Below are 24,593 nucleotides of genomic sequence, written 5' to 3'. Positions count from 1 at the left end.
TTTATTATTAGATTCTTAGGTTGTTGCAACTTTTGTCGTTGTTATTTTGGTATTAGAAGTAAAACTTAAGTGCTTAATGTAGGAGTTTTCGGGGGTTTTATATTATTAATCTGATTTATGGTCTTCCCCGATTGGAGGATAGCACTGTACGTCAGTGGTTTTTCAGTGGGAGTGGAGTTAAAGTCTGTAATTACTCGTAATTGGTTTATTTCTCCAGAAATCTCCTTTAGTTGTCCTGTAGGGCTTCTTTGATTAAGCTTTTAGGAGATATCTTCTACCTTCATGTGGATCTTCTCGTTGCATCCTGTCAGGCCATCAATCTTGGTGATGATCTCTGCAAGTTTTTTACTGAGATCAGTAGAGTGGTAATCAGGTGTTAGTTTATTTCTGAGTGGCAGCAGGATGGGCAATGTTGGGGTCATGCCGGTAAGCAACGACTCGTTATGATTAGGGGACAGAGGTCCCTTACATATGGGAGTTCCCAGAAATGGAGGGACACACATGTCGTTGGTAATCTCTATTTCCGTGGGTTGCATATCTGGAGCATTCCCTCCCAGAGGAGAGGATGCATGGGCTGGGTCTTCTATTTTAGGAGCAGTAGAGGTGAGATGTTTCACAGGTGGGCTGAGTTCGTTATTGGTGGATTCAGCAAAGTCTATAATCATCTGGATCTGATTGAAGATGTATTGCACATGCTCTGCCGTGCCGAGATGTTTGTTGCGATTGTCCGCGCAGTAACCTTTAATCTCGTCGGCGATTTTATGTGCATTGTCCAAAAACGTCGATAGCATGTTAGGGTCCATGGTGCACCAATAATGCACGCAGAAGTAATCACAAAATTCGTCAGTGATGCAGAGAGAATTATAACTAAAAAAGGAAATAACACGCGATCGCCAGCAAATAGTAGCTAGGCAACAACCGGCAAATTAAGAAACCGAATTAGGATCAGGTAGAAGAGTACGAAAAGACGCAATATAGAACAAATTCAGTAATACGAGGAAAAACTATAAATTTACACGCTACCGACGATATACGGCTCGTTCAAAGCGACCCAAAAGCAGCGCTCCAAGGAGCGAGACAAGCTACTGAATTAGAGTCGGTTAGGGGAGAGCACACGACCACGTGGCGAGGACAATGATCGCTGACCCTTTGTTAAAATTTGTCACGATTACTCGCGAGAGAAAGGAAAAGAAAACCAGAAGAAAAATTAAAACAATAACAAGGGCAACGTTGTCTAATAGCACGCCAAAATCAGCGCCAATGGCCAAATAGAACAGCCGAAAAAGAACGGCCAAAAGTTGCCAGTGACGGTCGCGGTTATTAAGTAACTAATAGGCAAAAGTTGACAATTATTAATTTAATTAATTAAGGTATCAAACACACCGGAATTAAGAGGCGAGAACAGCGGAATAAACATCAGAAACCGATGACACAAAATTCCCGCGAAAAAGCCGTCCGTTATACGGCCACGTGGTCGCGGCCGAAAAACTGCCGTAACTTTCGAAAAAATAATCGGAGGAGAAAACCTTAAACGGCGTTCAAAAGAGCTTGTTTTAAGCTTTAAAATGATATATAAAACACTCACCAACGTTGAGTTAATCCGGAAAAGACGCAATCCGAACATGGAGCACAAAAACACACGTCTAAACACGGTCGCGGTCGGGACCCCCCTTCACTACAAAATACAGTAAGATCCTGCTTAATTTAACTCTGTCTCGATTAACACTGATTTGATATAATGCAGTCTGCTTGAAACCGAAAAAGCTCAAAATTTATGCCGATTCAAATTGTGGCATTTCATTGATTCGTATATAATACGATAATTTACGAACATGAACCAATCAGCAAAAGGCAGTAACTTGTAGCACTGTACTTCCCTTAAATCTATGTTTGTTTGGTGCAATTTTCGTAAAAATATTGATATAACATCATGGATGCCATAGAAAATATTGACTTCGCCTGGCAAGAATTGGCAAGCGCCAAATCCGACAGAGGGCGCTGTTTTTGAGCCAAGATAGCTGCCGAAACAGGTAAGGAGCCGACCACTTGTTTGTTCAGTGCCTGAGTCGATTCAGTTTCTATCAGTGACAACTACTGCGAGGACCAAATGAAGAACAAATCATTGAATTTATGTCAAATTCTAGACTATATCGGCGACAGGAAACGTTGTCTTGTCAAACGTGAAACCGTTTTGGATATATGTGACGTACACACACACACAAAACAATGTGTGCTACAAACTTTTGACTGGCCTATGTTGTATAAGTGCTGAATGACTCAGCAGGGCAGCCTTCAGATTGGCACTAATTTTAACTATTATGATAAATAAAACTTTGTTTTTATATTGGAACATGGTGTATACTGCTTAAAATATTTAAATACTTCTCACCTGTTAACGTGTAATAAACACGTTATCACATGTTTACAAAAAACCAGACAGCTCCGCTTTGCATGTGCATTCTCCCTGTAATTGAGATGTATTAAAATGCCAATATCTGAGATTGCAACATTAAAGCAACAACATGAACTTCGGTGTTGTTGTTAGAGTTTAATTAATCCACAAAATACGATGTGGCTGCATCCAAAACAGCTTCACCTTCTACAAGACAACATTTCCTGTCGCCGATATAGTCTAGAATTTGACATAAATTCAATGATTTGTTCTTCATTTGGTCCTCGCAGTAGTTGTCACTGATAGAAACTGAATTGACTCAGGCACTGAACAAACACATGGTCGGCTCCTTACGTGTTTCGGCAGCCATCTTGGCTCAAAAACAGCGCCCTCTGTCGGATTTGGCGCTTGCCAATTAACTGATGAATGCATGAGCAAAGTGTGGAAGAAGTTATGGCTGAATGTATCCAAGAATTCTCAACAAGAAGAGCCTATCGCAGTATCGATTAGGTTGACCAAATTGTCAACCTAATCGATACGGCAGGACTAGGATATTATAGATGAACAGGATATTGAGAAGTTACTGCATGTTTCTGATGAGAGCCTTACTAACAACGACCTTCAAGAACTGGCAGAAGGACTTCATGTAGAACTGGAAAATAGTGATTCTGAAAACAAAGGAACCAAAGAATTTCTCAACAGATCTCCTTAGTAAAAGTTTGGTAATGATAACTGAAATCATCGATCAAACTGTTGCAAATGATCTAGATTTTGAAAGGAGTGCAAAAGCGAGACAAGGCGTTTTGGATGCAATCTTCTGCTACCAACATTTGCTTGAGGAAAGAAAAAAAAAAAGTGACAAATGAAACTACACAACTTTAACACAAAAAATAAGAATTTCAGAAAAGCTAGGACATTCATCACAAAAAATAAACTTTATATTTCTGTCTGCGAATTAATATAAAAATAACTTAAAATTAAACTAAAATTTGTTTATTTTTGGTCACATGTTCTCCTTTCCCTATTTACTCTATGTTAAAATTACCTCGTTTAAGGCTGTTTCATTTAGCACTTTGTCCTCTAGGAATGCATCTCCCACGTTAAGCAGGGTCTTACTGTACTATGCAATACATAGTCTTGCTTAGTATTTATGGTAAATATTGCTTAAACAAATTTTAGATGGTGGTGATATTTGTTGAAAGACATAACTTCTATATTGTACTAATATATTATTTTGTTTTGCTGAAAACTTTTTTTGACAGAAAAACTTTCAGTTTCTCTGACAAGCATTCCTTTTCCCATTGCCATGGAAGTAATAGCTTAGTGATCATCCAAAGCATTCAGTGCTTGACATGCTTAATGCAAGCAAATTGTGACTACTGTGGGAAAGCCAACATTTTCTGTAATCCTGAACAGCATTTTGGATGGGACTGTACCTTGAATTTAATTCATTCTAGGAGGTCATTCAAAGTTCAAATCAATTTCCCCCATTAGAAATAATGAAAAGTGAATTAATCCATTTCCAGAACCTAAACAATACCCATTTCGATAAACTTAAAACATAAACAATAAATAAAATATATAAATACTGTGCAATAAAATGAAAATTGCATTTACTGGTCACACATTAGCAACTTTGGAATCTTAAACGTGACCATCAGATCTGCCACTTGTATACTACTTTCAGTGTTCACAATAAGATGCTTTTTCATTTCATATTACATATTTACATTACAATCTTCTTCTTAGACTTCATTGCTTCCACACACTTTTCCGATACCATAGCTAATAAGTAAAGGCCATATTGGGTTGAAAAGAAAGTTTTTGCATATATTTTAACAGCTGTCCTTACTTAACACAGATTTGGGATCTAAGTATAACAGTTGCGAAATTTTACATATTATTGCTAATGTGAAATTTTTATCCTTTGTTTAGAAGTTTAAAATAAACTTTTTACTTCATATTTTGTTTGAATAAAATCAAGTTGAAATATCTTCAGATAAAAAGATATCAGGCATATTATGTTTGTAAGCATTATCCTTTCTGAAACTCAAACAGTAAAGAAAATAATTTGTAATGTGTTTGGAGAAGATACTCCTAAACTTTCAACATATCAAATGTGGTTTAAAAAGTTCTCTTCAAGAAATTTTCAATTAAAGGATACAAAAGATAGGATGCTCAAAAGCTATTAATGAAGAAAATTTGCAGGAAGGCATTGTTAAAAATTAATGAATAACATGCAGTATATATAAACAAATACACCCAAACTAAAGTGGTTTGGTTTGTTTGAGTTATGGCAATGCAACACTTGGGTGATCTGCCTAGGGGGGATGCCTTCCAGGAGGTCTTTTTAAGGGAAACTGGCCCCTATTTAAGCGTTACAGACGTGGAGAATACCCGGAAAACTCCACATGGCCAGCCTGTCTGAGCGAGGCGTGAACCCATGACCGAACTCCCAGTGTTCAGGGTACAAAGACTGCTTGGCTACTGGTGGGCCTAACTAAAGTGAAAAAAGCACTGAAAACATGAGTGTAATGCAAGAGTGAGATGACTTGGGCACATAGATTCCACTTATACTTCAAGCACATTTTTTCACTGCATACACAGTTCAAACTTTGAAACATTGTTCAAACTCTAAAACAAATTTTTGTCAAATTTAGCATTCAAGGTATGAGATACCACTGTATTCAAAAACAAAAGTTTCTGAAGTTGATCTCCAAGAAAACAGAGGTTAGGCTGAATTTTTGAATTTGAGTTGAAGTATGATTTACTAGGTTGATTTGTTTTCCTCCTCCTTCCTTCTCTTTTTATATTGGATATTATTATTAGTTGAATAGATATTACTTGTTCAGAAATGCAAGAAAGCAGGTTTCACTGTTACAGTTAGGAAGTATTGTTTTTATTTTATAAAATTTAGCAATTTAATTTTACTTTTTAATGAACGAGTAATAAATATATAAATAAATTGATATGAAATCCAATAAATTAGCAGATATAAGAAAACATAATCTAAAAACAGTTCACTCTATAGTAAAAGTGATCCAATGAGCTCAATCATAAGAATATTAGCACATAGTTGATTCTCACTAATCTGGCCATTTCTTGTTCAGAGTGGTGCCAGGTTACTGTGTGTGTGTGTGTGTAAGCATAAAGGCAATGAATGATGTGACCTGTTGCCATTTGGTACTGATTCTTTTTGGAGGCAAGCAGGTAAAGAATACAGTTTGCTGAAATGCAATACTGTACACAAATTAAAAATCAAATGAACAGCTGGATTCCTTTGTCAAAGTATTAAGCTAAATACAAGGTCTGTTCAAAAAGTATTGACCTTTTTTTTTCTGCGTAAACCAATGATGCGCGAGAGGCCTCCTTCGGTGGAGTTGTGGAGGGGACAGTCATGCACAGCCCTGAATTTTTTCCTGCCTGCAGGAAGCGTCAGTCATTGGCAATCGGCCTATGAATGAGGTCATGTAGTGCGCTCTCGTCGGATTCCACTAAGCTGGAAAATGACTGAACAACGTGAGCAGCGATATTACATCAAATTTTGCCGAAAACCTTGGCGATACCCAAGTGTAAACCATTCGCAAGATTCAGCAGGCTTTCGGGGACGATCCTCAAGGCCAAAAAAAGCGCGGCAGGTCCATAGCAATATCAAAGGTCATGTTGACAGTTTTTTCGACTCTCGTGGGGTGGTGTGTCATGAATACGCACCACAAGGCCAAACCATCGCAAAGGAGTACTACCAGGAGGTCCTTCATCATCATTCCGATGCTGTGCGACGCAAACGACCGGATCTGTGGTCGATCAAAACTTGGCAGCTCCATCGTGATAACACATCCGCCCATTCTGCGCATCTGATTCGGGCTTTTGTTGCCAAACATAACGCTCCTGTGGTTCGTCACACTCCGTACTCTCCCCACATGGCTCCGTGTGACTTTTGGCTATTTTCCAAGCTGAAAATGCCACTAAAAAAAACCCGAATTTAGTCGCGAGAAGACATCGTGCAAAATCCGACGGACCGGCTGATGGCCATTCCAAAAGATGCATTCCAGCAGTGTTTCCAGCAATGGCAGGAACGCTGGGAGAAGTGTATACATTACCAAGGAGACTACTTTGAAGGGGATTAGGGTTTTGTACATCAAAATCAATAAATTTATTTTTGCCGACCAAAGGTCCGATACTTTTTGAACACACCTCGTATTTAGTAAATATTTAGTCTTAATAACCTGATAAAAGAATCTGGCTATTTGTTTGATATTTGAAGTAATTATTGAGTTGGTTGTATTTAATGCAGAAATTAAACCCGAGTAAACAGGATGTGTGACTTGATAATCATACTGAATGCCAGATAATTGAGAGGCTGATTAGCGAGAGAATGCAGTATTAAGAAATTATATAAAAAAACAAGTTAGATATTCAGCTTGAATCTAATTCATCATAATACTTAATTTGATTACTATACCATGTTTTTCTTTATTACTGTTGTTAGTTACTTAAACAATTTATTTTACAGGTGTTGAACAATGGAAACTTATTGCTGATATGCTGAAATATAGTGAAAATTAATAATGAAAGTGTCACCATATTGGGTTTACTTTTTATCATGTAAGTTTTATATATGTCTATTTACAAATAATAAGCTCAAAATTTGAATTTTGATTCCTTTTTTGACAGTTTTCTGTGGAACAACAGAACAATTTAAAAGAATTTTTATCATCTTTTAGAACCTTTTCTTACTTGAATACATACAATTTCTAAATTTTGAAATACTGTAAAAAATAAAATAAATATTTATATATTTAATTGACAGATTCTAAACAAAATCATTATTATAAAAGGTTAAATCTAAAACAAGGATGTATAAAAACTAAAAAATAAATTTGAAATATAGAATGCCATGATATGACATTCTTAAGACATTATAGTACAGTACTTTTAAAAGGATGCCATAAAGTATTTCATTTTTCCTATAAGTAGTCTGCTTCCACTTAAATATTTTATCAGTGATCAGTGAAATCCATATAAGTTAATTTTGTATAGTTATTCAGCTTGTGTAATTTTTTAGTCTCTGTTGCTGATTTAATATAATTCAACCTATGATATGTTATAATAAGTACATATATCATTTATAAAGAAATTCAAAGAAATGTTTTTAATTGTATTGACTTGATAATGCTAGCCATTTTTTTTTTTATTCTTATGATGTATGATGTACAGTAGAGCCTCGATTATCCGACTCAATTGGGGACTGGGGTTGGTCGGATAATTGAAAAGTCAGATAACCGAAAAGTATGAAAAAATCCATTATTAGTGTAGTATATTATTATATCCCATGTAATTAGTATATTAGTATATCGCTATTAACCTACTTCTCGTTGAATTTTCATCGATGTTAAGTCTAACAAAAATTTTTTAAAATAATAATTGTTGCTATTGTATCGTTAAAAATTAGAAAATTAAGCCTCGTTTAAATACTGGCTCCTTTTCATGGTTGAATGAGTGTTGCCAGCTAAAACATGTAAAAATAATATTAAAGTAGCCAAGACATAGCCAAATATTGTAGCGCCACATCACTAGCGGACATTTGAAATTTGCCGACTAGGACGGTCGGTTAACCGAGGTGTCGGTTAATCGAGGGTCGGATAATCGAGGCTCTACTGTATTTCAAGATTTTTAAACGAAAACATTTAACATAAATGAATTCTCCAAATTGATTTGTGTACCTTTTTAAATAACAGTTAAACTTAATAAAGAATAAATTGGCATTGTTATACCAATCTTGTCCTTAAATAAAGTAAGAAATGTAAGATTCTTGTAAACATTTTCTACATTATTAATAAAGAACAAAACTATGTAATTTTGAAATTTTTAATAATAATAATTTTGAAAAGATTTTTCCCAAAATAGAAGTTCTTGTTTAGAAAAGAGTATTTTTAGTTACAACTGAAAACATTCAATTATTTTTTTTAACTTTGTCAATGTGCTCAGTTATCTAGATCAATATTGTCATTATTTAGACCAGTAATATATTCTGTATTACAGAAAATGTATTAATTCATTAAAAATTGATATTGCAGTCAAAAATTTATTTTTTTTCCTTATTAAAACCAGTCCTTGAGAAAATTTGAGAAAAACAGATAAAAGGAAAACCTGAATTTATTGTAACAAAATTAATGAAATCATGGTTTTAATAAAAATAATTTTTAATATTAAAAAAAGCATATTGCCTTTAAAAATACAAAAATTGTTTAAAATAAAAATTGGAAATAATAATTTTATAAATTATTCTTATTATTAATAAATTAATAAAAAAACACACTTGTAATTCTATATATAATAGAATTACAAGTGCTTTTTATTTTGCAATAAGCCTTGCAATAGGAAAAATAATTGTCATCTAATAAAAGCAGTTTTATAAGGAAAGGACTAAAATTTATTTTTTTAATATGTAATGTTACATTTGAGTTTCCAATATATAATGGTTTTGGTCTCTCTCTCTCTAATATTCAACTTATCATATTACCCTATGAGGGAATAAATTATAAACTTCACTTCAGATTCTAGAAATCATAGTTACAAATAGATTTATTACAGATGAAAATAATTAGTTTTTCTTCCTTTTGTTTAATAAAACTACAAATGTAATATTTCATTAAAATTTTTTTTAGCTTTGATTTAACGTTGATGAAAATAAAATAATGTTTGTATAGATTCATGACTTAATGTTTCTATCATTTTAATGATGAAAACATTGTTGTATAGATTTATAATATAGATACTTCCAATATTGTTGTAATTTGTTGATAGATTTTTTATACTTTTATATAGATTTAGTTCTGATATATATTAGTTCCATAAATGCTTGGACAACAAAAATTGCAGTAAGAAACTTTTCTGTAGTTATAAATGGATTGTGAAATGATTGCACAGAAAGGAATGAAAAGAAAGTGATATAGCATTGCATAACACACATTTTTAGCTGAAAATGTGCATTCATAACACAAATCATCACATTTTTAAAAACAAAATCGAGTAACCACAATTGTAAACACTAAAACATTTAATAAAATGACTGTAAATTGAGTATCAGCACTTTTCTGAAGCATTTAAACTTCTTCAGTTGCTGCAGTTAAATAACAAGATTGTTTTAAGGAACATCCATTTAAATTTGAAGAATTTGAACAACATATTACACAAACTAAATTTAAAAACATTGTTAAATATAGAAATTATTGAATCCTTATTGTACAGTACATGCTTAATGTTAGTGAATTTATATGATGGCTTATTCTTGTATATTATGTAATTTTCAGGAAATATTACTCTTGTTTATAATTTATATATTTTCTTTGCTAAAAATTTTCCTATGCCTGCTTAATTTTTAAAACTAGCATTATGAAATATTAGATTTATTTAATTTAGAAAATATTTAAGTATTATTATATTATTTTAAATATTTTCAAATTTAATTATTGTTATATTTTTTTACCACAGCTGCTTATGATTATACTTAGATATAAAAAGATGAGAGAGATCAGAAGTGTTGTTTCAAGCACATCTGCTTACAATACAGTTCATTTTGAATCTCCTTCTCACATGGGGACATTATTAAGTGGATTAAATGCTTTAAGAAGTAAAGGTTTATTATTAGATGTCACTCTGATTGCTGGAGGACAGTCATTTCATGCTCATAGAGTGGTTTTAGCTTCTTGTAGTGATTATTTTCGTGCCATGTTTACTGATGCCATGAAAGAAAGTCGCCAAAGCGAAATTTGTCTGAATGGAGTAACTGCAGAAGGGATGCGCTATCTTTTAGAATATGCATATACCTCACGATTGGCCCTAAGTCTTGCTAATATACAAGATGTATTATCTGCAGCTAATCATGTTCAGTTATTAGCAGTTGTTGAGGCTTGTTCTTCCTATCTTCAAGAACAACTGGATTTGGATAACTGTGTAGATGTAGCAACTATTGCTGAAATGTATTCATTACAACAACTGAGAAAAGAAGTTTATAGGTTTATTTGTACTAATTTACAGCAATTTTCAAGGACTGCTGAGTTCCAACGTCTTTCAGTAATTCAATTGGAACATGTACTTAAATGTGATTTTCCAGTTGATTGTCCAGAAAGTGAAGTTTTAGAGACTGTTTTAAAATGGATAGAATTTAGACCACAAGAAAGAATTAAATATGCCCACCAATTACTTTGCAATATTCATTTCACAGAAATTTCTTCTGCACAACTTGCCAAATTTTCAGAAACATCAATCCTTAAGTGCCTTATTTCTGGTTCTAGTATTTGTGGAAGATGCTGGCAAATTCCAAAAACTTGTCATTGGACAGAAAATTGTGGTGCATCTCTCATTAACTCACGAGGAATGGAACTTGCATTATTAAAAGTTGGAGGTTTTGGCATAGCTGGTGTAACAAATGAAATTACATATTATTTACCTAGCATTGGAAAATGGCGATATCTTACTTCTATTCCTCATGTTGAGCAATGCAATTTTGGCACAGCTGTTTTAAATAATGAATTATTTATTGTGGGTGGGTGTTTTAATCAAAGTTTGCAAGAAAATGTTCATCCTTTTGGCTTTCGCTATAATCCTCTTACCAATTCTTGGTCTACCATGGCACCAATGCAAAAAGAACGTTGCAGATTTTCTCTTACTGTAGTTGGCAACTATCTGTTTGCTGTTGGAGGTGCAGGTGAATCAACGGATGATGTTCTTGATGATAGTGTTCCATGTGAAAAATATGATCCAGAATCAGATATTTGGAGTCCTGTTGAACCATTACCTGGTTCTCGTGCACAGCATGCCGGAATTACATGGCAGAGATTTTTATATATATCAGGAGGACTAGATCAAGATTTAGTTTTAAATTCATTAATGAGATATGACACTGAAATGGATATTTGGGAAATAAAATGTCCCATGATGACTCCACGTGCTGATCATTCAATGGTATGTTATAAAGATAAACTTTATGTGTGTGGTGGATGGTATGAAGATGAATCAACTGGTACAAGAGTATTAGTGGATACCATTGATTGTTATAATATTACTCAAGATAATTGGAGTGTTGTAACAAGGGTTCCTACACCTCGTTACCATGCTGGAATTGTTGTGATAGGTCAATGGTTATATATTGTTGGAGGTTTTCATAGTGCAACCACTTTTGATAGGGCAAGTGGCATTGTAGAATGTTATAATCTAGAAACAGGATTATGGACAATAGGCGATCATTATCCCCAAGATATATGGGAACATACATGCTGTACTCTATTTGTTCCTCGATGTAGAGATGACTTGGAAGTGATACCTGATAAAAATTTCTTTTAAATTTCACATATTGGACTGTTGCCATAAGATGTTCCTAGGATTTTGCTTGTCAAAATATTATTTGCCAAAAATAAGAATGAATCATAATTGCAATATATTTAATTTTCTTTAAAAGATTCATACTCAGTGCTAAAATTCACATTGTTACAATAGTAATTTTTAAAATTAAATTACAGTGAACAAATCATTGTACATTATATGTAAATTTTTTAATAGAATAAAGCAGAAAATATTCTCATGTATTATGAAAAATATTCACTCACTGGCAAAAATTGAATATCAGTGCCTTGATCAATATTACTTTTACTTTGTAAAATTATGTAAAACTTATGTTGTATATAAAACTCAATATAATAATGTTTTAATATAGTTTGCTGTGAATAATATGTATAAGCAGTTATGTTTTTGTTAAATGATAAANGTTCGGACCCATACCGGAGAGAGACCTTACAGGTACTTATGACTGTTTACTATTACATTTCACATTACATGAACAAATTTCAATTAAAACAGATAAAGTAGTTAATATTTAATTATTCTTTGTTATTTTATTTAAAAATAAACACAAAATTCCATACAATTAAAAAACTCTTGTAAAATGCTTTAATGGAGTGAAAATCATCTCACAAACAAGCACTTTTAAGCTTACACTCATCTTCAGGCAAGTTGATTGAAGCATTATTGCGATGATGATTGCTATTGTTTTAAATTATTTTATTGGTTGCTATGATGGTGACTGCTAAAATTTTAGTATTCAACTTGCCTGTAGATGAATTTAAACTTGCAAGTACAGTAATACCTCGAACTTACGCGATAGGTGGGACCGAGCGATAACCGCGTAAGTCGAATTCACGTAAGTCGGGGTATAATTTCACAATTTGGTAAAATCCAAGTCGGATGTATGTAAGCTAATAAATGTTCTCATTAATCTTATCTCGTCTTTTGATTTGTTCATGGTTGCAAGAAATCACCACATAGAGTCTCTCAAGTCTCCGTAGATATAACAAACACAGAAATAAATAATACAGAATAAATTGTAGCTATGTATCGATTCCGCGTGACACATCCGAACATGTAAGCTGAACAATAGTGTGGGGGGAGTGAGTAATCAAAAGTTGTGTGGCGCTCAAACAAAAGACCAGTCAACAAGATTTGAAAATCGCGTAACTCTGGGTTCGCGTAAGTCGAGGTATTACTGTACTTACAAATTTTTAAGATTATATTTGCTCTGGAGCATTTAACAGGTGAATTTAATAATTTAAAAATTGGCTGAAGGTATTTACATAATAAAAATGTATACAAGCAAGTTGATTAATCAATAGATAATGTTTTAATTCTGTAGTAACTAAAAAATTATTGTTTAAATAAAAAAGTTTAGTGCTTTTATAGTTGTTTTTAATTTTATTCTATTTTTTTATCTGTCATTAATATCAGTAATACATTTGAAAAATTTAATATATTTTTTTTTCTTGTTGAAAATTTCTAACATAGGTGGAAGTAATTTAAAACAGTTCACATATTGTGAATGTGAATGCTCAATAATGATTTAAAGTTTAAATCTCTACTTTTATAGTTTAATTTAATGTTTTTAACAACGCAATTGTGATTAATGCATACTGTGCTTTCATATACCGTCCTTATTGACCACTGTGTGGTTATTTGATGAATATGGATTTGTATGAAAAGTAAGATATAATATGCTTCATTAATTTGGTAAAATTATGTATGTTTTAAAAAATAAATATACCTTTTAAATGTACTTGTGACTTTATTTTTTGTTGTTGTATGTATGTATGCATGTATGTATGTATGTATATATATGATATGATATGGATAGTTTCAAACATAAATGTTTTAATGCATGACATTAATATTATTTACCACAAAATTGAAATTATAAAACACTATATTCTAATAAACAAGTTGTCTATAACTTTTTCAGCTTGCGGTTGTGCTGTAAGGGTATTTACTATTCTTGACTTCCCTAAACCTGTTACCGGTGTGCAACACATATAAGATATATACAGTGGGTGACAAATGTTTATGAACTATCTCACAGTTCTTCCTCAGAGCAACTAGCTTAGGAATGCTTCCGAATGGAGCGTGTGGAATTCGATGAGATCAAAAGTATCTGGAAGTAACTGCATGCGTCATCTGGAAGGAGCTAAATCTGTCACTGGCCTAGCAGTCCCTATTAGATGCCATGGCTACCTCCACCAGCTCACGACTGCACATGTCAAGTGAGACTGGTTTTGTCAAAATGACATTCGATTCTGTCGAATTCCACACGCCAGTAACAGGTTTAGAGAAGTCAGGATTTTACTCCTACACTTTTACTCCGGTACTGAAATTAGAGTGAACTTTGTGTATTCACTATTAGTGGGGACTTTGAAAATGTATTAAATTTAGATGTAATTTAAGTTTGTTTTTAAAAAAAGTTATTGTTAGATTAATTTGTTTTGTACAGAATTAGATGTAAGAAATATAAAAAGAAATATTTTAATCTTTTAGTATAGGGGTCGGCAACCTTTGTTACTAAAGGTGCAATAAAAATTTTAAAAACCAATGGCACATAGTTTAATTTTTGAAAAAAAATCACAATGCTGTAATAAATATACCTATTTCAAAGCAATTATTTTGTTTGTTTATACAAAATAAAGATTATAAATGCATGTAATGACTAAACAAGCTTGGTCAAGCCGATCTGATAGCACACTCCACAAGAGAATCAAATATTTTGTTTAAAATAAATTTTCTAAATTTTTGGAATCAAGTAATAGTTGTGCATGCATGTGGACATGTGCAATAAATGGATTGAATGGAACATAACACTTAGGTAACGAAAGTGAAGTCACATGTGCATGGAAAGCTGACACAGACAGACAAAAGCACTTCACCACTATAGTGGAGAGAGCTAAAAATGAAAATTAAAAATAAGTACAGTATATAAATAAAATTACAAGTATTTGTTATTTTAATTTAATTTTATGTATTTGTGCTTGCATGACTACGGTTTTAGAGAGTGCATCTGAAATGCACCATGTTTCAGACCTCTGTTTTAGTGAGTATATCAAGCAAACTCAAGGAGACAGAGCTTTTTATTCTGTCTTCCACTTGTACAGTACAATCTACAACTGTTGGAGAATTATTTTATTGGCATTTGAATAACTAGTATCAAATAAAACAATGCTCTAAAGTTCAATTTGGAAGTAGCTCTATTAAACAGTAATAAACATCAAATGCTTAGTGTTGGTCCATGATAGCAAATTTCATACCAGCAGATAAGCTTAATTTGTCTACTACTATGTAAGCTATTACAGTAGTGACTAGTACAGTAGTAATTTTGAGGTCCCCTGGAAAATGTTTTTGGTGCCCTTCAATCCAAGAAAAATGAAACTTGCCTTTTTCAATAATTTTTTTTTCTTTTTCTTTTTTTGTGAAAACAAATATAATACATCTGCCATGTTTTGAAACCGTGCCGTACTTTTTATATTTGTTCCATAAACACAATGTAGTGTAATAACGATCACTTGGCATGATTCACTCGTGCCAAGTGATCGTTATTACACTACACGAGTGAATCGTGCCAAGTGATTGTAATTACGCTACATTGCATTTATGGAACAAAAATATAATACAGTAAAATTCAATTGAGAGGCAGAACTTCCCGAAGACATGAAAGCCAGAAAATTGTTTTGGATTACCATCAAATTTTTTCCACAAAATATATTGTATAAGGGAAACTTGTGAGACATGAACAGAAAGCTAATGTTATCTACAGCAGTGTTCCGTAACCAGTGTGCTGTCACAAAGTGAAAGGTGTGACGTGAACTTTTACATATTCTATTAATTTCAAGTTTTATTTATATATTTTTATCACAGTTATTGTGTTTCTTATGCTTGTATTTCATTCACTGATGAAATAAGATGATGTTAAAGCAATAAACACATATGTTGTCCCAGTATTCACTTATTCTTTTGGAGTTACACATTGGACACACACAGATCTTGAAAAACTCCAAATGAAAACAAGAATAACACTTACTAAGCATAAACAGCATCATCCTAAATCTGCCATAGAAAGACTAAATCTTCCACATAAACATGGCGGACGTGGCCTGATCAACATGGTTAATCTCCACTACAAACAAATACAGACATTGCAAGAGTTTTTCTACAAAAAGCAAGAAACGTCACAGTTACATAAAGCAGTAACTCTAGCAGACTCAAATAATACACCATTAAATTTACATTCACAACGTATGGACACGAAACAACATATAAATAGCATAGACACCATTAAGCAATCATGAGTGCGAAAGGCACTCCATGGAGACATCCCTATGACCTGGCCCAGGATTTTGTTGACAAAACTGCATCAAACAGCTTGGGGATGCTCTTTGAGGAGATGGAAGGATTCATGATTGCCATACAGGATCAGGTCATAAATACTGAAAACACATACTCAAAGATACAACACTCACAAGTGACACATGCAGAAAATGTCACATCATGCCAGAAACCATACAACACATCACTTCTGGTTGCAAGCTCTTGGCACAGACAGATAACTTAGATATAATCAAGTAGCAAATACATTGAGCTTGCAAAGAAACACAAATTATTAGACATCCACAAACCATACTACAAATACATTCAACAGACAGTATTGGAAAACAACACTCACAAAATGTATTATGACAGAGCCATAATCACAGATAAAACAATTTACCACAACAGACCAGACATCACACTCATTGACAAATTCAATAAAATCACATACATTAGAGACATATCTGTTCCAATCACTCACAATGTACAAAACACATGCACTGAAAAAATCAACAAGTACACAGAAATCGCCCAGGAAATAAAGCATCTATGGAGGATGGATAGGGTGCTTATTGTACTTGTCATTCTCTCCTCTACAGGTGTCATACCACACACGTACATAAAAGCCTAGGAACATTAAAATTGAATAGAAATACATAAATCACACTACAGAAGGCCACTATATTGAATACATGCCATATTGCTAGGAAATTCCTGAATACAGACATACACTGACACACTTATTAAATTTTTGTCTTGTTTTGATTACTATGCCTTGACTCTGGTCCGGCATAGTACACAGTCATCGGTGTCAACCAAGTATAACTCACAAAACTCAACATAGTAATAATAATAGGTTTGTGGCATTACGAAATTCTATTAATAGTATCATATCATACATTTTTGAAGGGAATAACATTTTTGTGTGCCGTGTTGAGTCATGTCGAGTCATATGTGTGCCGCGAGTAGAAAAAGATTGCGGAACACTGATCTAAAGTATCTCAGATTTTCCAAAGACAAATTCAAATTAGTACTGAATCGAAAAGCTTGACATAAAACATTAGGAATGAAATAAAATCTATGGATATTTATTTTGCTTTTGTGTATCAGTGCTTATGATGAGGGAGCAATATAAGAGATTTTCGATTTCTTATTCTATCGAAATGATTACATCGATACAAGTTACACAAGTCTTTACAGCAGAAAATTCAGTCAAATAGTTTTATTACGCGATTTTAAAAATTAGGTCTAGTTATTTTTGCCATTATTATTATTTTCAAATAACATTATTCAGGGATGGGTTTGTATGCACGTGCATGTTTTTCTCCTTAAATGCTATGATGTCGAAATCTCAATAGTATATAAAATATGCGTTTATGATTTTTACTGTATATTTTGTAGATTTGATTATTTTGGGGCTAAAGTGCTTTGTAACTTGTATTACATGATTGCAGGTGCTATTTTTTCAAATAATGTATAATCCGTCTCTGCTATCTGTTCAGTGAATCTTTTTGTGTATACAGTAAAACCTGTCTATGGCGACCACCCACGGTTCCTTCAAAAAGTGGTCTTTTAGACAGGTGGTCGTCCAATACAGGTGGTGCTGTAATACCGTATTTCCGTACGTATTTTGCGCACTTTTTAGCCATTTCTACTAAGCAAAACTCGAGGTGAGCAAAAATAAGCGAATTTTTTCAACGATAGGGCTATATTGGTATTGTATTTTATTCTTATCGGATAACCCGATTTACAGGAGTCGTCATGATATTATAAGACAGATTTAACACCAATATTTTAAAGATTAATACAATACTCGCATTTTCTCGATTATAATGCACACTTTCTTTTTTCCGACTTAATTAATTCGACTCGGTTCTTTTCGTTCTCTCCTCAGTTACGTGTATTACGTCATCAATATACAAGCGCGTCCTATCTCTCCATCACTTTGCTTTTGGTTTTCGTTAGTTTAATCTTATTTTAACTTTAAAAATACTGTATTTTTTAAATATTTAATATTTTCTTAATTAATTAAGTACAATAAGAAAAATTATTAATTAATAATAAAATGATTTTATTATTTTTTCTCGTTGTACGATTTCATTACAATCGCGGAATCGAAAAAGGAAGTAAAACTGATTTTTGCATTAATGCGTTTATTGTTTTTTGAATATTTTGCCTGCGAAAATTACTTGGATATTATTTTTCTAAAAATATCGTGGAATTAAGGTAGGTTGATACAGAAGCTATATATCGCACGTGTACTGTATATGAGCTTCAAAATAAATAAATAAAAATAGATTTTATCAAAAGATGAGATCAGCAGATTAATTGTATCGTGTACAATATTTTACACCCCCAAGGAAAATACTGTAGGTCTAGGGTAAAATAAATTTGTTTTCCCACAGTTAAACTTCGCTGCTAATTGCTGTTGTTATAACTTTAATACGACTTCTAACGACAGCACATTTCTTTCGTTTTTCGGACATTTTCCAACAAACTGAAATGAATTTCTTTTGTTGCTAGACTAATTTATTAACACCTGCACCTAATTTCGAGGGTGGGAGATGTGCTCGGGATGGGTTCGAACGAGAGTTTAGACTAATTTATTATATTAGGAGGGGGAAACGTTGTTGAAATGGGTTCTTACAATACTTTAGACCAGATACATTCGCGAAAGTGGTCGCTTATTACAGGTGTTATATGTTGTTTCGGACCAAAAATCGATGCCCGCGGTCGCGTTACACAGGTGGTCGTTTATTACAGGTAACTTATACAAAGACTCTATGGGTAAACTATTCCGTGCCAGAAATTTTTGCCCGTTTTGACAGGTGCCCATCGAATGCAGGTGGTCGCGTAAGCTGTTTTCACTGTAGTACAGTACATACAGTTCCTGTGAGAGATATCAGTCCGCCATCCAATTACAGAAGAGCGTACAAAATTCAAAGGTTTAAATTTGAACGTCTAACGTCTTTTAACCTAGTCATCCTTATACATCCTGTAAACATTTGTATACAGCAGTGTTTTTTTTTTATCTCACGGCACACTTGAACCTATAATTAAATTTCAGAGGCAAAAATTGCCTAGGAATAAATCACGTGATTTAAAGTTGTATTTGTAAACGTTCCATCGCCACATTACTTGCCATTTAATTAACCTAATTCTTTTTGTCTATATTTTTGTGAATTAAACAAAACAGTATTGTTCTTTCTTAAAATATCAGCAGGTTAAACAATAATCATTTAAATTAATAATTTTCATTTACATAAGAAAAGCAATTAACATTAAGTCTTAATTTAGATTTAAAAGTGGCATGATAAACCTGTCCAACGTCCCGTTATTTCTAAGTTAAAATAATTCGAACTAAATATGGTCAATTATAGATATGTTTTTGATTAAAAGAAAATTTCATTTTAAATGAAATAATCAAGTGTTATGTACTGTATATATAAATAGTAAAACGATTTCGCAGACAATAGTAGTATTAGTAGTAAAATATGTATGTATTTCAACCTAAGAATTTTAGTGTGTGACTGGCGCTTTTAATAGGTATTTCAGGCATTTTAATGTGCATACATCTGACATTTTTACGTCCATATGTATGCGGAAATATGCGATTTAAGCGCATATAAATCCAGTCTTTTTTTATTACTGTATTAACAGTGGTCCCATGTCATATGTACTGACATGTATTACAATTTTAGGAAGTAATTCAGTTAAAGCTTGCAAAAAAACATTATACTTTTGAATCCTGTACTGTACCTGCCAGCGAAGAGTAGGGCCATGTTCTTTTGAACAGACGGAATCTCGTGATTAGAAGAATAGGACGAAAGAAATCACGAGATGATCGAGTGAATATTACTGAAAAAATTTGTATCGAAGTGCAGCTAATAGGAGATAGTCTATCTCCTATTAGCTGCACTTCGATACAAATTTTTTCAGTTTCGAAAAGAAAAGAAAGATAACAAAACGAAACTTGCTCTATTAGATGTGGTAGAAACTTCAGAAAATGTTTTCATTTTGTTTCCATCCACATCTACGCTGTATTTTATATGTTTTTACTTATGGTAAGATTTCTGTCTTTCTTCTGTATTGACATTTTTTAAAAAGTAGATGGCCGATGAGGTAAAGCCTCAACGTACAGTACCTCTATGGGGCCTTGGATTAACAACCTTAGAAATTTTTCGGATGTGATTTGTCCCGGATATGTCAGGCTCCATCCCATCAGCATCGACCTGAAGGTCGGGCCAATGAAAATGAGTAAGAGAAATTTTTCATTGTCGGGTTTTAAATGGATATAACAAAATGTATATAATATATATGGAATATAAATGAGTATAGCCAGCTGTACATAACATGTACTGTACATGTTATGTACAGCTGGCTATACTCATTTATATTCCTACTTTATGTAATATGGTATAAAGTAAAAACACGTATACATCTTGGGAGGGAGACAATTTGCCGATGCGTACAAGTATTATGACTACATGTGCCTCTGTCCTTTATCGCCCGTGCTCTATCCTCACCACCTGATCTTTCCGATTGTCGATTATCCTCATCACCTGATCTGCCGAACTCATAATGGGCCTGATAACAGGTTATTTTAGTGCTCACAGGGCGAAAAGAGTAAAAAATGAAAACAAAAGACCACATTACCAAAAACGTTGAACATTTTATCATTAATTATGACTAAAACCTGGATAATTATGCAAAACATTTTACCTAAACTTAATTTGCCTAATGCTAACTGAGATTAATTAACAGTACGTCGAAATGTCTTTTAAAAATGTAATACCGGAGGTGGCACGTAGTGTCCTGGAGACATCACTAAATTTGATGTATAAAAATAAATAAAATAATGTTTAATTTGCATGAAACTGCATAAACTCTGATTTAGTATATATTACATTTTTAAGTATTTTAGTAAGAAATTAAAATTATTCAACTGCATATTGATTCTTTGACCTTAGAGTTGTGATTTCAAGACCTTCATATATCATAGACTGGTTATTATAAAATAATCATGATGCACACCAGAGAATGGATCTTGCTGGTCTATTATAAGTACTATCGTTTACTCTTATTCATAAAAACAAAGCTATATAACAATGAGAGGCTACTGTGAAGTTTGATAGGTTTAGTAAGCCAGCACCTCCATTGAGTTTTCCTTGCTTCTACGAATAAGGCACGTGGTTAACCGTACGAAAGGACCCGAAAGTTTAATTCAACCGACCAATTCCATTTCAACTTATAAAAATTTGCATTTAAAATTAACGAGAAGAAAAGGCTGCAAATTTATAAAAGCGATATTTATTTATTACAATCGAGGGAAAGAGCATCATATATTTTCGCATCATCATACAATGTTTATCATTCTCTTTCCAAACAGGAATCTTTGGAAATTGAAGAACCCAATGTTCAAGAAGTGATTTTAGATGAATGAATCTACATTGCGAAATAACTATGTTCCTGACCTGTAAAATTCATCTCTATGAATGTAACATGTCAGACATTAAGATATAAAAATTAATTCAGAAACATTTTAACTTAATTATTTCAATTTGAAATGCATATTAATTTTTAAAAATGTTTTCAATAAATAACTTACTAGTTTAAACTGATTATTTTCGGAAAAATTATTAGCAAGTTTTAAAAATATATATCATATTGAAAAATTTTTAAATTCTAACACCAGATGGCAATCGTTTTCATGTCGAGCATTGATTTGTGAAAAGTCAAGCAATAAGAAAGTTGACTTTATTTATACGCTTGTTTTCTAAAATTATATTCAAATTTAATACTTTAGATACGTCTTTTAATATATTAATTAAATCCCACTAATTAGTTTTAATTAATTGTATAAAAACAGTTGGTAAGTATATTTATTTGGAATAAACTATTCGTTTACATTTGTATATGAATTAATGCCCCTGCAATGCAAGCTTCTCTGCTATACTTACTAACGAAACTAAAAAGGCAGCTTTAAGTTATTGAATAGTAGAAACACATCATTTTATGAAAGAAAATGTTTTTTAAATATAAGGGAAAAATAATTAATGCATGAAGATATGCTATTAAAATTTTTTGTTAAATGCCCTTTGGTATTTTCTTTGGTAAATTGATCACAAAATGCCCCTGCAATGCAAGCTTCTCTGCTATACTTACTAACGAAACTAAAAAGGCAGCTTTAAGTTATTGAATAGTAGAAACACATCATTTTATGTAAAAATTTTTTTATAAATGCAAAAAGTACTACTTATTAAATTTTATTTCTCTTCACCATAATTGAATCAGAAATTTTTTTTTATTCCTGATTCAATTATGACCATTCACTCAGTTCTCTTTTATGTATTTATTATATTATAATCACCTTTTATTAAAATATCATAATATTTAAAATTATCTTATTAAGTGTAGAATCAAACATTATTTGCATAATGACGATATACCCAGGATCCTCTTCATTTGAAGTTTATTGAAGTTTTTCGAGTCTTTTCTTATCCTTTTTCACAATACCACAGAAGTAACAGTCTTTCGGCTTGAAGATTTAATGAAATTGTTATCTTCAAGCCAAAAGACTGTTACTTCTATGGTATTGTGAAAAAGGATAAGAAAAAACTCAAAAAATTAATTTTTTGTAAATAGTCTTAAACTTCAAATATCTTATTATTAAGCTTTGATTAAAAAACTATTCATACTATAATAAAAATACTAATTTATAAATAACATAACTTTGTTCAGAGCCATAACTAGGGTATGGCCAATGTGGCCCCTGCCAAAGGCAATGATTTAATAAAGGCGCCAACAAGAAGGTTTTGAAATAATACGTATTCGAAATTAATAACACAAAAAAATTTTTATATTTATATTTATACAGTATTTAAATGTCATTAGATAATTTTTTTTTATAATAGCATTTTTTTTAGAATAAAATTATTATTTTTTTAATAATAAAAATTAAAAAGGTGCCATTTTTATTCTTGGCCATAGGCATCCAAAATCCTAGTTACGGCTCTGGCTTTGTTATTTTTTTTTATTTTCTATCACAAAAAATATTAATACAAATTGAATACAGTTGAATTTAGCCAAATATAAAGTGAATCATTTGAAACTGAAGAAATTCTATCCTTAGATTGAAAATTTTAGTTTATTTTTATTTGTGACAATATAAACAATTCTGGTGAAATATTTAGTACATCTTTTACTCTTATACATTGTGTTGCCTTAGCCTAGCTTGAAAATTTTTTATTCTAAAACTGAGATGAATTACAGAAATGTGAAGATCTTCAGAATTCATCAGTATGTGAAACAACCTGTAAGAAGGTCGATTATGCACTGGACATTATTTTTATTTTCTTCGCATTTATTTTCAAACAGATTTTTTTCCCTTTTATTTAGCCTGTAAATCATTGCTTGTTTTTTGTGTTTATGGCCTGTGGAAATTACTATGATGTCATCTGTATCTCCGAGATGATATCCTATGTGTCATCTCCTCTCTGGAGGTTGACTACTATTACATGCCACCATTCTTTATGTTGTGCTTCTTGAGATGATATAATTTACTTTTAACCTTCCATTAAATTCTGAAAATAACTTCAGAGCAGCTGTAAATAAATTTTCTTCATTGGTTGTTCTATTAATCTTAATAAACTTTTATAAATGTCAGATAGAAGATTGATCTCTAATTTTTTAAAGTTTCTTCTCTTGTCTCTTTGTTCTTATTAACTGTACTACTTTTTAATTAATAATGTTTTTGACATGGGTCCAAAATCTATGACTTAGGAAGAAATGGCACTACAGACCTATTAGTGTCTGCCACTGAATGTTAAAGAAATATACTCTTCAATTTCAAATATATTTTTGTTGCTTGATTCTTACATTAATTTTTTAAATCTTCAGATAGGTTTTTTCTTTTTTAATTAATATACTAATAATCATTTCTATATGCATTCAGTTATTTTTAAATCTTTTGACATTTTTCATTTAACTTACGAATTTAGTGTTTCCTTTATTTTTTTTAGTAACCAGTAAGATAGTTATTTTGCTATTTTTGTTTTATACCTGTTTTATTTTCACCTTTATACAATTCTGTTTACTCTGTATAACTGTTATTTTATATTAATTATTCCTTCTTCTTTTTTACTAATTGTGACAACTTTTATGGATCCAATGGATAGTTTTTATTAAAGACAACTTATTGCTATTTTGATTGTTTTTGATAATATAATCTTTTGTTTACAATAATGGAAAAGTCAGGACAATCTTTGGAAATAATCTTTTATTTCATTCTGGCATTTTCATTTGTCTCATTATCATCTTATAGAATTGTATATTTTCTATTTTGTTAGTATCATTGATTCTTTGTTTCATTTTCTTTTTCTTATTCATATGTCTGTAATTTCTGGAGATAAATTATTCTGTTTCTCTCTTGACAGAAAGGATAATTTGAGAGATAATTTATCGTGTTTTCTTTCTTTAACTGCCTTGAATTAATAATCCAGAAAATAACTAAAGGATTATTGTC

The 24,593-nt window shown here is 32.0% G+C and overlaps 1 protein-coding gene across 3 annotated transcripts in view; it reads left to right on the top strand.

Annotated features, from left to right (window-relative positions):
* LOC111640673 (kelch-like protein 26) overlaps positions 1-12,151 on the top strand; it is a 34,890-nt gene extending 22,739 nt beyond the window's left edge. For 2 of the 3 annotated variants that reach the window (XM_023386713.1, XM_023386712.1), the window contains 2 exons: positions 6,906-6,997; positions 9,887-12,151. In XM_023386713.1, coding sequence (XP_023242481.1) covers positions 9,893-11,737 — 1,845 coding nt within the window. In that variant the 5' untranslated portion in view covers positions 6,906-6,997; positions 9,887-9,892 and the 3' untranslated portion in view covers positions 11,738-12,151. Of the gene's footprint in view, positions 1-2,191; positions 3,115-6,905; positions 6,998-9,886 lie in introns of those variants that run through there. The other variant, XM_023386714.1, reaches the window with a different exon arrangement.
* The last annotated feature ends 12,442 nt before the right edge of the window (positions 12,152-24,593 follow it).

The sequence above is a fragment of the Centruroides sculpturatus genome, unplaced genomic scaffold (genome assembly GCF_000671375.1).
Source record: "Centruroides sculpturatus isolate CEXI.00-Female unplaced genomic scaffold, Cexi_2.0 scaffold960, whole genome shotgun sequence".
NCBI lineage: Eukaryota > Metazoa > Arthropoda > Arachnida > Scorpiones > Buthidae > Centruroides > Centruroides sculpturatus.
Note: the sequence above shows the minus strand (reverse complement) of the source record. Positions and strands in the feature narration are given on the sequence as shown.